The 15333-nt window shown below is 41.8% G+C and overlaps 6 protein-coding genes across 8 annotated transcripts in view; 4 read left to right on the top strand and 2 right to left on the bottom strand.

Annotated features, from left to right (window-relative positions):
• Positions 1-74: 74 nt before the first annotated feature.
• On the bottom strand, positions 75-2067 carry LOC135344946 (suppressor of cytokine signaling 6-like). Its single transcript, XM_064542240.1, has 2 exons — positions 1834-2067; positions 75-1548 (listed from the first exon to the last, which is right to left on the bottom strand). Exon 2 carries the CDS (start codon positions 1529-1531, stop codon positions 299-301), a length of 1233 nt encoding a protein of 410 aa, XP_064398310.1. The 5' UTR covers positions 1532-1548; positions 1834-2067; the 3' UTR covers positions 75-298.
• An 8-nt stretch (positions 2068-2075) lies between these two features.
• On the top strand, positions 2076-4445 carry LOC135344950 (IST1 homolog). The gene is made up of 8 exons (XM_064542246.1): positions 2076-2207; positions 2420-2545; positions 2807-2883; positions 3005-3196; positions 3437-3634; positions 3713-3877; positions 3987-4058; positions 4163-4445. The coding sequence occupies exons 2-8, from the start codon at positions 2464-2466 to the stop codon at positions 4337-4339; spliced, it is 963 nt and encodes a 320-aa protein (XP_064398316.1). The 5' UTR covers positions 2076-2207; positions 2420-2463; the 3' UTR covers positions 4340-4445.
• A 43-nt stretch (positions 4446-4488) lies between these two features.
• LOC135344947 (V-type proton ATPase subunit d 1-like) lies at positions 4489-6609 on the top strand. The gene is made up of 7 exons (XM_064542241.1): positions 4489-4676; positions 4736-4907; positions 5338-5516; positions 5569-5648; positions 5702-5956; positions 6122-6199; positions 6247-6609. Exons 1-7 carry the CDS (start codon positions 4559-4561, stop codon positions 6406-6408), a joined length of 1044 nt encoding a protein of 347 aa, XP_064398311.1. The 5' UTR covers positions 4489-4558; the 3' UTR covers positions 6409-6609.
• LOC135344952 (exosome complex component RRP43-like) lies at positions 6460-9047 on the bottom strand. 2 transcript variants are annotated; one of them, XM_064542248.1, is made up of 10 exons: positions 8936-9047; positions 8791-8891; positions 8322-8395; positions 8230-8275; positions 8070-8175; positions 7978-8017; positions 7818-7914; positions 7653-7764; positions 7451-7560; positions 6460-6617 (listed from the first exon to the last, which is right to left on the bottom strand). In XM_064542248.1, the coding sequence occupies exons 1-10, from the start codon at positions 8974-8976 to the stop codon at positions 6520-6522; spliced, it is 825 nt and encodes a 274-aa protein (XP_064398318.1). In that variant the 5' UTR covers positions 8977-9047; the 3' UTR covers positions 6460-6519. The 2 variants fall into 2 exon arrangements, with proteins under 2 accessions (XP_064398318.1, XP_064398319.1); XM_064542249.1 differs by lacking the exon at positions 6460-6617 and having other exon boundaries at positions 7450-7560; positions 7653-7703.
• Positions 9048-9061: 14 nt separating this feature from the next.
• Positions 9062-11175, top strand: LOC135344945 (uncharacterized). The gene is made up of 9 exons (XM_064542239.1): positions 9062-9267; positions 9367-9459; positions 9509-9651; positions 9863-10029; positions 10079-10352; positions 10400-10577; positions 10623-10666; positions 10772-10866; positions 10915-11175. Exons 1-9 carry the CDS (start codon positions 9141-9143, stop codon positions 11045-11047), a joined length of 1254 nt encoding a protein of 417 aa, XP_064398309.1. The 5' UTR covers positions 9062-9140; the 3' UTR covers positions 11048-11175.
• A 671-nt stretch (positions 11176-11846) lies between these two features.
• The window catches only part of LOC135345027 (dipeptidase 1-like), a 15847-nt gene continuing 12360 nt past the window's right edge, over positions 11847-15333 (top strand). For both annotated transcript variants that reach the window (XM_064542349.1, XM_064542348.1), the window contains exons 1-4: positions 11847-12140; positions 14641-14782; positions 14860-15143; positions 15196-15250. In XM_064542349.1, coding sequence (XP_064398419.1) covers positions 11923-12140; positions 14641-14782; positions 14860-15143; positions 15196-15250 — 699 coding nt within the window. In that variant the 5' untranslated portion in view covers positions 11847-11922. The remainder of the gene's footprint in view (positions 12141-14640; positions 14783-14859; positions 15144-15195; positions 15251-15333) is intronic.

The following is a 15333-nucleotide window of genomic DNA, read 5'->3' as shown; positions in this document are numbered from 1 at the left end:
TATAGTGTGCAAATGAAAATTAATCACGGCTGCTGTGCATAAATTGTACACAATCGCACAAATTGATAAATGAACAATGTATGGATAATGTATATAAATAAGGACACAAATGGTGCATGTTTACATAACCACAAATTCACATACATACACACTAGTTGTGTATAAACTTTGGTTTAAAAACACTGTCGAATACAAAAAAATTAGTCAAAGCATAAAGCTAAAAGACACACATGTATACACTGCATTGACAGTGTGTATTGAACTGACAAAATTAATGGATTTGAGTAAAAGTCAAATTTCAGAATTGTGATTGCTCTAGGAAACCATGAACGTGACGTGGCAGAGGTAGTTTACGAATCAAGTCAAATCTAATACTTTGTCGAATCGCAAACCTACAGTAATGCTGTAGAGAACGCACATGGTTATAGCGTGAAAAAGGCTTCAACAATCGAACGGGTACAGCTGGCGAACCCAAAGCCCGGGCTCTACTGAAACAAAATACTCCCTCTTGGGAATGCTCCATGCTTTTCTTAATAAGTTCAACAACAGAGTGAAAGCCCTCGCTGTCTGAATCTGGGTAAGAGTAGAAACTGAAACAACCATTTGAGTATTCGATCCGGGTGTGTAACGTCTTTCCTTGTGACCTAAAACTCAAGCTGAGAAGATATCTGTCATCAGAACTGTCCCTTACGAGAAACGTGCCGTCAGTATAACTACCTAGTCGCTCTTCAGCTTCAACTCGTGTAATAGGTCCCCAGTACCAACCATGATGTGAGAGGTCTCTAAGGCCTAGACACAGCCCATTGGTTCCTAGCATTCGCTGCTCCACATGCTCATACACAGTATCATCACGCACGGGAGGTGGTATACGTGGTGCTTGATTCAACACAGATGGTGCTTGATTTGACACAGGTGGTGCTTGATTCGACACAGGTGGTGGTATGGGAGGTAGTGGCCGAGATGTTAGTCGCTCTTCTTCATCAAGGGAGTGTTGTAGGCGCAATGGTCGGTGGACATATCGGCCCTCATCTACAGGTTGTTGACGAGAGTTGCTGTATGTTGAATACCACCTTCCAACATCTTTCAATGGGCCAAACGCTTTCTCGACAGTGGCCACATCGTAGATTTTTCCTCCACCTGAAGTGCTAGCTGGTATGACCATCACTTTGTTACCTCTCTCTTCAATTCTGGGACTTCGATGAAATCCATGAAATCCAGAATCAACAGATTCTTCACTATCCTCCCTGCTGACAGGAGATGGAATAAAGTCTAGCTCATCCACCAAACCAGCCATCCAATGTAAGGTTTTAGGTTTCTTTGTGCTTTCAACGCCAGAAACTCGGGCCGGCAATGTGGCACACTTTGCACTTGGATACTCAGAGAGTTTGTCACTAGGATCACCGTCAACAGAACCAGTTCTACTGCGTCGTAATTTTGTCTTCAGAGCAGAAAACATTCCACTAAATTTTGAGTCACCACCACTTGCATGACTTGCACTTGCTGATTGTGATTTGTTTCGCTTTGTAGGCATTTTGACAGAAAATTTGCCTGTTATGAAAGGAATGTGACATAGCATGAGACAAATTTTACAAGGTGGATACATGAATAACAAGGCTGTATCAAATCAAGAGAAATCACTGTCATGTCATAATAATACTATCGATTTTATCATGGCCAAACATGTACACATCGACTGCCTTTGGCCTAGATCATAAGATAGAGTGACATGGCAACACACCAGCAGTACCATTACTAAACTTACAGTAGTTCATAGACAAAGCTGTCTCTAAAAACGTTTGTTAAAAAGCTCTTGGATATAACAATTACACTCACCTAGTTCTTTTCAAGTATCTCAAGGAGGCTGGCTTGGATCGGGATTTCACAGTTACAGTGCGCCTGCCGTAGCGTTTTGTTCACACCAAATTCTGTAACGCAGAAAGGAGCCTGGAGCCTCGATGTATACTAGGTGCTGCTATTACACAACAAACAAAACAGCACAGCTAAAGTAGTCCACAACACAACTCTCGCCGTCGAATTTGTTCTTGATGTCGTCTAGATCAATGCAAAAACGTGAAATGCATAAGTGACGTCATTTTAGTCATGTGTGTGTCACCTGCCTTACAACTAATCGGTGCAACAAAAAACAAAATCATTAAATTTTTTATTAGTGCAGTGGAAGAGTGCTCACAAAGCTTGAATACAGACAAGTAAGTTCCTTTCCTGTGTATGATAAGCTTGTATTCCAGCTACAAACTATCTAGATCAAATTTCTACTGCATAAGTTGCATGCTGACATGATGTAGTGCTACTATACTAGTACTAGTATAGTGTGAGAGTTTATTTATTATGTCATGGATACTCATGCATTAATTTGTCTGGTCTCACTGCGTTTGTTCCTTTACCATTTAATACTCGTTAGATCGTACCTGAAACATTTACCCTCCACGTTGTGTCGAGTCAAACATGCCAAGTTTCAAGGCAGAAAAACTGAGGGTTAACCTTAGACTATCCGTCAATCGCCTCAAGCTATTAGAAAAGAAGAAGAGTAAGTTGATGAATCACTTTTTGTAGTGCCATTTGGACGTTAATTAAATGTGCATATCACTTTAATACTATAGAGATTCATTTGATACATGTATGACATTGTAGTGTCCCAACGTAATGATTATGGGATGCGGTTAGTGTGTGTGTGTACTGACGTAAACTCATGGTGTACGTTGTCTATATATAAATATTGTTGTTATATGTACATATTTTCTAATGTATTTTAAGTGCATGGTATACACGGTGCTCCTTTCTTTGATAGCTGAAGTAGCTATGAAGGCAAGAAGAGAGATAGCAGACTATATCAAGAATAATCGGATTGAAAGAGCCAGAATCAGAGTGAGTGGATCATAGTTCCAATTTGTCTCAATATGCACTGTCATAATGTTTATGTGTAACTTTCATGTGATAGCAGTTTGTTCACATACCTAACAACATGTGACTCATATTAACACTCTAGGTGGAGCACATCATACGTGAAGACTACCTTGTTGAGGCTATGGAAGTGGTAGAGCTCTACTGTGACCTACTCTTGGCCAGGTTTGGAATGCTGGAGCAAATGATGTATTGTGAGGAAAGCCTAGCCGAGTCTGTGTCCACATTGATATGGGTGGCTCCAAGACTGTCCGCAGATGTTCAGGAACTAAATCAGGTGAGCATACTTGCTTGAGTATTGTTTCATGCTGATATGGCTGGGGGTAAACACAACAAAAGTAGTTTACTGCAATGTAGAAGTTCAAGTGCTTACGAGGGCATACCCATGCACCCTATCTTTACTAATTCATTCCATACCGAATCGATACTCAAGACGATTATGTGCTAAAAGTCCAAAAGTGCATATTCCTGTCTGCTGTTTTTTGTATGTCGCTATCCCAATTTGTGTGTATTGCAGATTGCTCACCAACTAGAGAACAAGTTTGGGAAGCCATTCGCTCAACAAGCTCGCTCAAACATGTCCTCAACAGTCAATCCCAAAGTCATTCACCGACTGGGAGCTTCAGCGCCTAAGAAATCTTTGGTAGAAAACTACATGCTTGAAATTGCTCGAAACTACAAAGTAGATTACACTCCAGACCCTACCATGTTTCTTGTAAGTCCACATGTAGTGTACAGTTTGCTACTGGTTGTGTGTACATGTACTAATGTTTCCTTGCTACTAATTACTTAGGACGAGGATGATATTCCCCCTCCCCCTCCAAATGGTGGCGAGGAAGCCAAGCCATACATTCCAGAGCAAGCTGGTCCTCTTCCGACCAAGCAAAACCCATATGCAGCAATGCCCACCGGTGGGCTCTCAAATGGAGTTCCTCCATCTCAGCCTCATGGAGGAGCAGTGAGTTTGTGTACAAAGAGCGTGAACGCCAGGTTTCTGTTGACTCAGTCTGTGTTGTATTAGTTTGGCTGCAGTTTTTGTAATTGATATATACTATTACTGTCCACAGGTCAATCTTCCCCCTGCATATCCGGGCCCTCCTATACAGCCACCTCCACCCTCCAACCCTAACCTTCCATACGTACGTCGGTGTACTTAATTTACTTTGTAGTTGTATTATTAGTACGTGTATTTTTGTTTACACACTAATAGGTGGGATTATAATAATATGATATTTCCTTGTAGCCCACTGGTCCTCAGAGTGGATTCCAACCCCCCGCTTTACCAGCCACAGGCGATGCTCTGGACCTCCCTCCCGTCCCACAAACACAATTCCCACCTACTGGCGGAGCGAGTGGTGGAGGTGATGTGGATTTTGATGATCTTACTCGCCGGTTTGAAGAACTCAAGAGAAGAAAGTGAACATTTTGATTTTAAGAACATGGTATAATAATTATTATTGTTTTTATGTCCCTGCTGTATTAACAATAATGCGGTTTAGTTTAATGGAATGTATGACGTCAGTTGATCTTGTGACTAGCAATTTCCTGTAATCTTGCGTCATGCAAGCTCAGTCATGTGACATGTGACATTGGTAATTAATTAAGGTCTCTAGCTAGCTAGCTATACATTTGTTCAGCAATGGAGTACTTATTCAATGTGGATAATGGTTACCTGGAGGCTCTAGTGAGAGGGTTTAGGTCTGGCATACTAACCAGAGCAGACTACATCAATCTTGTTCAGTGTGAAACTGTGGAGGGTAAGAACCGATAAGTTTAGGTAGTTTTAGCAGTTCCTTACATGTTATTCCTGGTACAGATCTAAAGGTCCAGCTACAAGCCACTGACTATGGCAACTTTCTTCAGAATGAGCCCAGCCCCATTCCTGTTAGTGTGATTGATGAAAAGCTGCGTAACCACTTGGTGATCGAGTTTCACCACATTCGAAACCAGTGTGTCAAACCCTTGGCTACTTTCTTGGACTATATCACGTATGTCCTTTATGTGAATTCTCCCACTGTTACGCTATAGGGGCTTAAGCACATAGGAAATTATATAATTATTCTAAGGGGTGAAAAACCTTTTCAGACTTGCAATCTAATCTGGCAAGGATCACAATGTCATATAGGTACTGGTATAAGTGATTTTCCAAAGAGCTCAAAAGTCACAAAAGATTGTTTGATGATCGCAAACATCAGTATAATTTGATAGTGTAATAAGGATTTGAATGAGATTTTTTGACCGAAGTGTCAAAAGCAGTTTGGACAGTGTGTGTATAGTATAAAATTATAGTACATGTACATGTTGTGGAGATTTTAACTGTCATGTGCCCACAGTTTGTCATAAAGTATAATTATAGCTAGCTTACAATAGAGGCTAGATCTTCAATAGAAGTGTCAACATTTTTGGTCTTTCGTTCAGGTATGGGTACATGATTGACAACATCATTCTGCTCATCACGGGTACTCTGCATCAGAGGCAAATTAGTGAGCTGAGAAAGAAATGTCACCCTCTGGGAAGTTTTGAGGAGATGGAAAGTGTCAACATTGCTGGCACACCTGCTGAACTGTACGAGGCTGTCCTTGTGGACACGCCTATTGGTATGTTTTGCTTTTCTTTGTGCTGTACGTCCTCTTTAAACTCATTTTGCAGCTTCGTATTTCAAGACTTGCATCTCACAGACAGATCTCGATGAACTTCATATTGAGATCATCCGCAACGCTTTGTACAAGGTGTTGTAAACAAGAATTTGCTCATTAAGACATTAATGCGATTTTTTTTTTAGGCTTATCTAGAAGACTTTTACAGGTTCTGCCAAAATCTTGGAGGCACTACTGCTGAAGTGATGGGTGACATACTGATGTTTGAAGCTGATAGAAGAGCATTTATCATCACAATCAATTCGTTTGGCACTGAGCTTACCATGGACGACCGGGAGAAGCTCTATCCTACCTGTGGTAAGCTCTACCCTGATGGGCTGACCAAACTGGCTAAATGCGAGGACTACGACCAAGTTAAGGCTGTGGCTGACAGCTACCCGGTAAGGTTTCAATTGATCCACATTAATTTTATTGACGTACTAACTGTTTCTGTATACACTAGCTACAATGACAACACATGTTTCAATCTAACAAGAAAATAGCATGTCTTTGATTACTCAGTTCAATGTACCGGTTCGTGTGTCATTCCCATCATTCGTTTATAGGAGTATGCTGCAATTTTCGCTGGTGCTGGAACCAACCCTGGAGAAAAGACGCTAGAGGATAAGTTCTTTGAGAAAGAGGTAAAATCTTTGAGCTAAACGTTTCAAAACTTGATGCCTGGTTGTAGGTTGAGATCAACATGCAGTCCTTCATGCAACAGTTCCATTTTGGTGTGTTCTACTCATACATGCGTCTGAAGGAGCAAGAGTGCAGGAACGTAGTCTGGATATCAGAGTGTATTGCTCAGAGGCACCGGGCTAAGATTGACAACTACATACCTATCTTTTGAGTGTGATTTAACTAAATTGTTACTGTTTGTTTGTATCTAATAGAACATTGCTGTTTCAGAGAAAAACAATGTACAGTAATTGTGAAGTAGTGCACAAGAATTATAACATGTTCACGTACACACTGTGTTCAAAAGTTTGTACAATGTTTGTGTGTGCGTCTGTCCATCCTTGCACATTGATATAAGTCGTTCACTTGATAATGGTTTTCCTATAGAATTTGAATGAGTGATCATGAGAATGCATAATCTTCAATGTAATAATTATGCACGCCACAGTACAAGGCACACAAACAGAACAAAACAACTGCTTCCTGCAATAAGCTAGCTATAATTATACATTGTATCGGGAGTGCACGAATGTATCATAATTAGGGCTTGGCAAATTAAGCACTAAACTAGCATAATTTGACCCTCAAGAGACCTAATTTCACTTGCTTATAATGTAGCTCTGTACTGTAAGCACTAGCCACTAGGCATGGAGGAGCATGCATTTTCTCTTTTGCAAAACTCAGAATTATATGTAATGCAGGGTTTCGTCTAGGATTAAAAGTTTGGGGGGGAAGGTTTACGCACACCGCAAAATGTTTGACCAACTCCCACATTTGTTGACCACACCCCCTATTACATGCTAGTGCACCACAGTAGATCTAGTTACATATTGCACATCATAGACAGTACTAATGTGATGATGTCATTATTATACAAAACTTTTGGGGGAAGAGAAGCATTTTAGGGGGGGGGGGGGGGGGGGAAGGTTCACCCCAGCCCCCCCCCACTAGATAAAACCCTGTAATGCTACAATACAACTACAAATAAATTGTCTTTTCTTCAGAATGAGAGATGTCTTTAAACTGGAAAAATGGGTACACCAAACTGGCTGACTTTTTGAGAAAGTCAAAAAGAATAATAGGCAAAAAAAACATAATTGTCAAGGCCTAACCATAATTATAGCGCGACATTTATTCAACGCTAATTATGGTTTTAGAGGCCATTCTCGGTATATACGGTATTATAATACAAGAAAACGAATACAATAATGCACCTGCATGGGTGATCTGGGCAATTCCTCCGTCTTCGAAATAAATAACAGACACAGTCCCATCACAAATCAACTCTTCTTCTCGAGAAGGGTCCAGTAAGCAGTATTTGTCTCTGCAATTAAACCTCTTTATGATACGCATACATCTTCAATTCACTCATTTAGCACTGCGTAGTACTGAAAACCACTATTGTACTTGTCATACTTGAAAATGGTGAATGTAGCAGCTAGGGGAACAGTTCCAAGCTTGAGAGACCTGCGAGAAGATATGCTGACCAACGGTAATTCAACATCAGTGTTAACTGCAGGAACTTGAGCTATGCAAATTAGAATTATTATTGAGACAAATTGGGTGCAGTTACAAACTTACTGTTAATTAGGGCAACTGTCGAGGCGAGCACACAAGCATCCCATACATTTCCACTATTGCACAAGCACACAACATCGACGTATACTGTCCAGCAGAGCTAAACAGAAGCAGGACATGGGTACAATAGAAAGCAGTATAATTTGGTGTAATAATTATATACCTTTGACTCCACAAGAATGAGATCATCGCAATCCACAAATCTGAATATAGATAAAAGTTCGATTAAAAATAAATGTGTTGTTAATGATTTACCTGGACAGGAGATCCTGTAATGTCTGTGACAGCGATTGAGCTTCGGATGTAGGGGGACCAGATAGAGCTTCAGAAAGAGAACTAGAAGACTGGTCTATGTTACACACTATTGAAACAATTTCCGTGAAATCATGAGGATATAAGGTTTAAGCAACTGCACCTAAGTAACCTCGTGACGGGCACTCCAGAGGTGGATTCGAAAGTTCCTAAGAAAGTGGTTAAAAAATAATAGTCGGAAAAACAAAAACACACCATTTTCACGGCTGCCAAAACACAAGTTTGCCCCAGTTTCACCATTGCAGATCCATTAGCAGTAGAGATTGATCCTGTTTAAAGAAGTTTACTAGGAGTCGTGTATTACTGATACAGCTAGCCGCATAGTATACAAATCACTGATAGTAGAAAGTGAGCAACAGAATGATTGATGCCAGTATAAAACTAATGCCCCACCCCACCCCGACTCCCCTACAGGGGATAGGTGGAGATCAGACTTGAAATTGCTTCCCTAGGGGACTTAGAGGTCTAATCCCATAATCCCCATGTTGTAACTAGGGGTTACCAGGGGATTTAATAAACCAAATGACATGCCCAACTGTGTGATTGGTCTAATCCCCACCTATCCCGGTAGGAGGGGGTGGGGTGGTGCATTAGTTTGACAAGTGCATAACCGATACGCAAAAATAAATTTATATTAACTATGCATGAAATGACAATACAATACCAATGTTCAGTGTGACATTCCTAGCAGTGGAGCATGACCTTCCGTCAGGCCGAACTCCGTTAGAGACAAATGCAGACAGGTAGCTCACTGGATCAACAAATCTACAAACACGATAATTCTAATACCTCCACTAAACATTACTTACTTGTGCAGTCTTGCTGCTTCTTCACTACTTTGATCAGCCATGTGGATTTCTTTGTACCACGTGGGGTGTGGCAAAATACCTTTACCAACCGTACCCTGACCCTGACCCACGCCCACCTACGTAGTCTCTCCTAGTGGGCGTAGTCCTAACTTTTTCTTTTTTCTATCCAAGAACAAAGCTGTCGCTGTCTAGTGTAGATCTAGTCATGGCTGGATCCAAGATTGTCTTCTACTATGATGTGGTGTGCCCTTTTGCATACATGACAAGCACTCTCGTCGAAGATCTAGCAAGGAGGGCTGGAGCAACAGTTCTCTGGAGGCCAGTACTTCTGGGTACGTACGGGTAGGGCTTTAAAAGGGCCGGGAGAACAGTTATACAATAATAAAATTGTTAATCAGTGTGACATAACAAGGTATATCAATTTCATGCAGGAGGGCTATACGAGGCTACTGCAGCTGCCCAGGGAAGAGAAGGCTCTGCATCGAGTGTTATGAACTCAAATAAAGCCGTCGTTTACTCTCAAGGTGCAGTTTAACATCATATTTTTGTTATTACAGTTTATGCCTTTTCCAGACCTTTTGCGGCAGCTAAAACGTAGAAATGTGCCCTATCGCACACTTGAAGTGCCAATCAAGAAAACACTGACTGCAATGCGTTTGCTAGCAGCTATTCCAGATAACAGCATCAGAGCTGGACTCTCGCATGCTCTGTATAGGGTAATTGTTTTTAAGCTCGGTGATTATAAAGTATAAAAAATGATGTATGGATAGTCTCACTTGCCATATGTAATGATTTTTCTTTTGTACATATGGCCTGCGAGACTAGTAGACCTACTAGTATCGCTGGCCATACGTATTACAGTATAACAAGACTAAGGTGATAGGTTAACACAGCTTAACAACATAAAATTTGTATAACTCTTTACAGGCTCATTGGTATGAGAAACGTGATTTGACTGACTCCAGTGTTATTGAGGACATAGCCTTACCATTTGGAGTGTCAAGTCGAAAATTGTTGCAGTCTGAAGATGCTTCTAGAAACCTCCGAGCAAACACATCAGAGGCAGCCTCCAGAGGAGCATTTGGAGTACCATCGTGAGTGTGAAGTACGCTCATATGGTTATTGTACTCTATCGCCCTATAGACTGTATGTGAACAATCGCCTGTTTCATGGTACAGACCGGTTATTCTTTGTGGAAAGAGCTTTGGGAGTTGATGCACATCCAGAACGCCTTATGTCCCCACAATCCACCGGGTCTGCTACCCTCACTTTCTTCTTTGACTACTCTAGCCCATGGAGCTTTGTAGGCTTTGAGAGGTTGGAGCAGTTGCTCAGAGATGTCAGTCCGGTGAATGTAAAGATTGAATGGGTACCTTTTCTGCTGGGTGCACTGTTCAAGCAAATAGGTACTCCAAACGTAGGTATAAGATTATAATACGCTGTCAGTTAACCTGTGTTGTACAGGTACCTGCTGTTGCGATGAACGAGGCTAAAAGGAACTACTACACGCAGGATCTACATGACTGGTGCCAGTACGCTGGAGTTAAGCTACAATTCCCCAGTACTTTCCCTCTACGCACTGTTCTACCATTAAGAGCAACTTTGGCTTCCAACTGTGACCCAACTATCATAAGAACGCTATGTATGTGATTACTTATAATCCATAACCTTTATGTCCTTATTGCAGACAGGGCCGCCTGGCAAGATAATCTCAACATTGGAGAGAAAGATGTATATCAATACAGCTAGTCTAAAAGTGTATATGTGTAGATCTATAGCATACCAGTATATATACACAACTAAAGGCAGTGTTTACACATGGGTCTCATTGTACAGGTCATGTCTTCGTTGCTGACGGGAGATAACATAAATCTGTTGGATTTAGCTAATACTGACACTGTCAAGACGCAACTCTTTGCCAACACATCAAGGCAAGTTCACCTGGCATATGTGACCATGCAAATATAAATACAATACAGAGCTGTTGAAGCTGGAGTCTGTGGTGTTCCCAGTTTTCAAGTCAATGGAGGCCCACTTATTTGGGGACAAGACAAGCTAAACATTGTTGCGGACATGATTTGTGGATGGACTGATCCACAACCTAAACTGTAGAATTACAATAAAATTAATGATTATTGTGTATAATAATTATAATTTACAATATTATAACTATACAATAATTTTAGATTGTTGTCCTGGGCTCATGTACATTATTTCACGTTTCTTTCTCATTTCAAGTATCCACTGTAGAAATGAAAGGGTAAATAAATAAATTCTACTTATTGCACACCAGCATTGGTGTGCACACAGCCAACTTACGGTAGCTTCATTCCCATGAAGATTCTGCAGGCAACGAAGGTGACTATAATCCCAAACATACCTAAACCAAGGAGAAGGCTTCGATTCAGCTTAGAGAGACCACCTGAGTTGGCTCGCTCAACAACCACAAAACTGAGAGCACCAGTTGTGAAGAGGAAACTGCTAGCTAGACCTTCCATGATGTACTGACCATTGACTCGATGCTGCATGAAAGCAACAGGTTTAGTGTGGCCTTGCTCATCTGTGTGTGAGCCAATGGAGGGTGGCTCTACAATCACATCGTATATGATTCCCCCAGTGACCAAAAAATAGGACAACAAGACAAGGCTGTAAACAACAGTTGAGGATGGAGCTTTAATGAACGAAGGCTTCTTTAACTTGAGAGGAGGTACTTCGAGGACCGAGTAAGGAAGAATGCGATATAGCTGCTCCATTGTTGATGGTTTTCTCAGGTACAAAAGCACATTGGGTTTTGGTAAAGGTGGTCTTAATAACAAAATCACATAATTTTTGGAGTGGTTACTAGTTGAGCCACGCCCAACTAGAGTGGTACGTACATGTGAGGTAGTCTCGATTTCCAGCCTCTTTACGAAGTATGGGAGGGCGTGGCCAGACTACATGTGAGGCGCTAGGCAGTAACAAATCTCTCTAGCTGGACAAAATACAACATGATGAATGAAAATGTGGAAGTTGCAGCACTCATTCCAAATCAAAGGAGATACAAGAAAAAATGTCGACGCCAAGCCTTTTGCATTTCATATGTGCTACTGTGGGTCGTATGTGCTTTTGTAGCAGTCATCACAATCGGTGTCGTGTACAATTCCCTTCCAGAGGATGCCTTAGCTCGAGCCAATGCATTGCTTACAACAAATCCAGTCATTGATGGGTATGTTCCCATTGTATGCTGATGATATATTAAATCATAGATAAAGAAGAGAGGGATTGGCAACGGAAGTTAAAACGTAGACTTTTGTGCAGGGGGTGTGGCTTAATCCTGAAACAATGCGTGTTGTCCCCCACCGTAACGCTGCGAAACACTTTTTTATGTTTGAGGCCTTACACAGAGCTTTCTAAGACCCCCCAAAACTTTATTTCCATGCTTTTTGATGATGTGTATTATGTCAAAATTTTTTCTAGAAAGAGCTAGCGGTACATAGCGCTTTTTTCACCTCTTTGCGCCGTTTTTTTATGGCTGTGTACCAATAGCACCTATAATATTTTTATAACTAAGATTGTCTAACTAAGTAGTGTCCTGGATCACATATAGCCTCAAGCATGGAAATGAAGTCTAAAATCAGCAGCAGGATTGTTATACTGACAGTAAGACAATCAGTTGTCTCCTCAACCATTCCCAGCCTGTGCTTTACTCGAGGCTGTCTTCCTATGTTGAAGTAGACAGCCTCGAGTAACGCCGGGGCAACACGGATGGTTATTCGAGGTCGATTTTGTTGCCAATCCCTCTTTGCTCTATCTATGATTAAATTGTAGTGTATCTTAACCTAATCGTAAAAATACCGTATTAAATTGATGTAATTACAGTGCCAGAAAAAATTTATTCCGCTCCTGAGTGGTGCATCTTTAGAGCACAAAAAATTGCGTTCAGCCCAAGCTAGCGCCTAAATTATGGTGGTGCTTTAATATGTTCAACAGCTGGTATAGAATTTGTAGAGAGAATGCAGTGGCGTAGCCAGAGGGGTGCAGAGGGTGCTCCAGCACCCCCCTCTGGCCTCAGACTCTGCTCCACAAGCTCCTTAGCTAAGCTAGCTAGCTGATATAGAACTAGAGTTCTATTGCACGATCAACTCAAAACTCCACCTCCAACTAGCTAGCTCCACCTCCAAATATTCAGTGCACATGCGCAAAGCCTTCTTCTTCTTCTTCTTTGTAGCCTCCAATTAATGAAGAGTAGCCCATTGCGGGCAGACGAAAAAGAATATTGAAATTTGGTATTATACACGCAGCAAGAGGGTGGAGCTTTAACCAATGTGCGTGTGAGAAGATCAGCGCGCGTTTGCCTTAGATCTTTGATGAAGAGCAAGAGCCACTCTTGCGCGTGGGCATCTTTCAGCCAGACAAGGCCTTGCAGGAGATTGTAGACGGTGTCATGTAGTGCCCTTGGATCTTGGGGGAGGTGAACACTGACGCAGGTAGGGACATTCTGCAGGAGAGCATGTCTGTGCGCTGAGAGAGCAGGGCAACTTACTAAAAAGTGTGAAGGTGATTTTTCTTCCGTGTTGCATAGTTTACACGATGCATCCCCGGGAGAGATATTTCCTATGTTACGATATCTAAACCTGGACGCATCCAGCTCCAGCCCGTCACAGCCCACTAGGAGCCTGATTCTGAAATTTGAGGGGCCATGCAGAGAACGATCCAGCTGACAGCATGACCATAGCATCGAAGGGCGACCTAGATGGGCGGGGAGGGATGAGATAGGGAGATTTGTGCATGTGTCTGTCATCTTGACGTATTGTGTGACTAGTACAGATTTCTTTGCAGCTGCCTTAAAAGACCCTTTGTTTTTCCCGTTTGAGATCATAGACGAGAGTGAAGGGTAGCAACGAGATGAGACGAGTGTGGACCATGTTTTTAACACACCGGATGGAGAGTCGGCGAGAAGTCACGTGGGCTGAGCAGACCAAGGTCCCCACAGAGTTGCAGACTGTTCAGCAGCTATCACCATCATCATCATGTCACTCTTTGAGCCAGTTCACAGAGCAGCACTGCAACTGCAAGTGGCTTGCCACCCTGTCCTGCTAATTCACAAGCAGAACCTGGTTAGCAGCCATGATTTAATTGTCACAACTTCAGATGAAGATGTGGCTTAACCACCAGTACCCTCAAGCAGTACCCTCATTTCTTTAGCCATATTGCGTTAGAATCAATCTCAGAGCAGGTAACAACAAAATTTTTCTGGGGGAGTGCCCCCAGACCCCCCTGTTGGGGAGAGTGCGCAGAGCGCACTGGTAATTCAGACAATCCATTCATTCAGCACCTCCTCTCTCAAATCCTGGCTACGCCCTGGAATGGGCGTGGTCTAGCTCAGTTTCACTTGCTAGCTGCACCATTGAGAGCTGAGTGACTTGTGAGAACAACATTCATTGACTATAGCTATGGGTTAGACAACTGTTTTGAAGTCAAAGATGCAGGATGATTGTCTTGATGTCTCAAACAAGCCTTTTAAAAAAAATAATTCAAACAATAGTTAGCGCTTTTTTAGGACCTAAACCATTATGCTGATGCTGACGTGGCGCTTAAATTATGGTAGCGCTGTAATTACATCAATTACGGTATGATTTGTAGATCTACACTATGATGGACTGTGTGAACTGTGAACGTTTATGTACATTTTGCAATTTGACAGTGCATTATGTCATCACATTTAGCCACAACGACTTGTCGTACGAGTTGAGGCATCACTTTAAAAACCAGCTGAATAAAGTTAACTTGAGATTGAATTCCTCTGTAAATGGCTCAACATGGCAAACTGACATTCCAAGATTAAAAGCTGGAAAACTTGGAGCCCAGGTATTTTTGGTGTTGAAACATAGTACATGTATAAGTACGTATGATCCATGTATGTTGACTTTAATTTCTTATTGCAGTTTTGGTCTTCATACATGCCATGTGCAACTCAATATAAAGATGCAACCAGGACATTCATCGACCAAATTGACGTTATTAAGCTGTTTGTAAGGAACTATTCCGATACATTTATGTTTGCGACCAGTGTCGATGATATTCAGACAGCATATGACAAAGGCCTTATAGCTTCCTTGGTAGGAGTAGAAGGAGGTCATGCCATTGACAGCAGCCTGTCAACGCTCAGACAGCTGTACAGCCTTGGAGCTCGCTACCTCACACTAACACACAGCTGTAACAATCCGTGGTATAGTAATTTTATTTATTGTGTTGCATTGTTGTCACATTTCCGTATTTAGGGCGCACAGTTCCGTTGATGTTAATGCAACAGAAGGTCTGAGTGACTTTGGAAAGGTCAGTGCTTCAGCTTATATAATTATTCTATCTATCGTATTACGCCTTGAGCGGTGCAATGTGCTTTCCAAGTACTGATCACC

The sequence above is a fragment of the Halichondria panicea genome, chromosome 12, assembly GCF_963675165.1.
Source record: "Halichondria panicea chromosome 12, odHalPani1.1, whole genome shotgun sequence".
In the NCBI taxonomy this organism is placed as follows: domain Eukaryota; kingdom Metazoa; phylum Porifera; class Demospongiae; order Suberitida; family Halichondriidae; genus Halichondria; species Halichondria panicea.
The sequence above is the reverse complement of the archived record's forward strand: the minus strand, read 5'-3'. Positions and strand labels throughout refer to the sequence as shown.

What these genes read in the sequence shown, in the direction of transcription:
- LOC135344946 (XM_064542240.1), bottom strand. Translation starts at nt 1,531, where the DNA reads ATGCCTACAAAGCGAAACAAATCACAATCAGCAAGTGCAAGTCATGCA.
- LOC135344950 (XM_064542246.1), top strand. Translation starts at nt 2,464, where the DNA reads ATGCCAAGTTTCAAGGCAGAAAAACTGAGGGTTAACCTTAGACTATCC. An exon ending in ATGTTCAGGAACTAAATCAG is followed by an intron (nt 3,197 to 3,436) that starts GTGAGCATACTT and finishes TGTGTATTGCAG; the next exon opens with ATTGCTCACCAACTAGAGAA. An exon ending in CAGACCCTACCATGTTTCTT is followed by an intron (nt 3,635 to 3,712) that starts GTAAGTCCACAT and finishes CTAATTACTTAG; the next exon opens with GACGAGGATGATATTCCCCC.
- LOC135344947 (XM_064542241.1), top strand. Translation starts at nt 4,559, where the DNA reads ATGGAGTACTTATTCAATGTGGATAATGGTTACCTGGAGGCTCTAGTG. An exon ending in TCAGTGTGAAACTGTGGAGG is followed by an intron (nt 4,677 to 4,735) that starts GTAAGAACCGAT and finishes TTCCTGGTACAG; the next exon opens with ATCTAAAGGTCCAGCTACAA. An exon ending in ACTTTCTTGGACTATATCAC is followed by an intron (nt 4,908 to 5,337) that starts GTATGTCCTTTA and finishes TCTTTCGTTCAG; the next exon opens with GTATGGGTACATGATTGACA.
- LOC135344952 (XM_064542248.1), bottom strand. Translation starts at nt 8,976, where the DNA reads ATGGCTGATCAAAGTAGTGAAGAAGCAGCAAGACTGCACAA. An exon ending in CCCGTCACGAGGTTACTTAG is followed by an intron (nt 8,176 to 8,229) that starts GTGCAGTTGCTT and finishes TTGTTTCAATAG; the next exon opens with TGTGTAACATAGACCAGTCT. An exon ending in TGCCCAGATCACCCATGCAG is followed by an intron (nt 6,618 to 7,450) that starts GTGCATTATTGT and finishes CAAATTCTATAG; the next exon opens with GAAAACCATTATCAAGTGAA.
- LOC135344945 (XM_064542239.1), top strand. Translation starts at nt 9,141, where the DNA reads ATGGCTGGATCCAAGATTGTCTTCTACTATGATGTGGTGTGCCCTTTT. An exon ending in AGCCGTCGTTTACTCTCAAG is followed by an intron (nt 9,460 to 9,508) that starts GTGCAGTTTAAC and finishes TGCCTTTTCCAG; the next exon opens with ACCTTTTGCGGCAGCTAAAA. An exon ending in TCTCGCATGCTCTGTATAGG is followed by an intron (nt 9,652 to 9,862) that starts GTAATTGTTTTT and finishes AACTCTTTACAG; the next exon opens with GCTCATTGGTATGAGAAACG.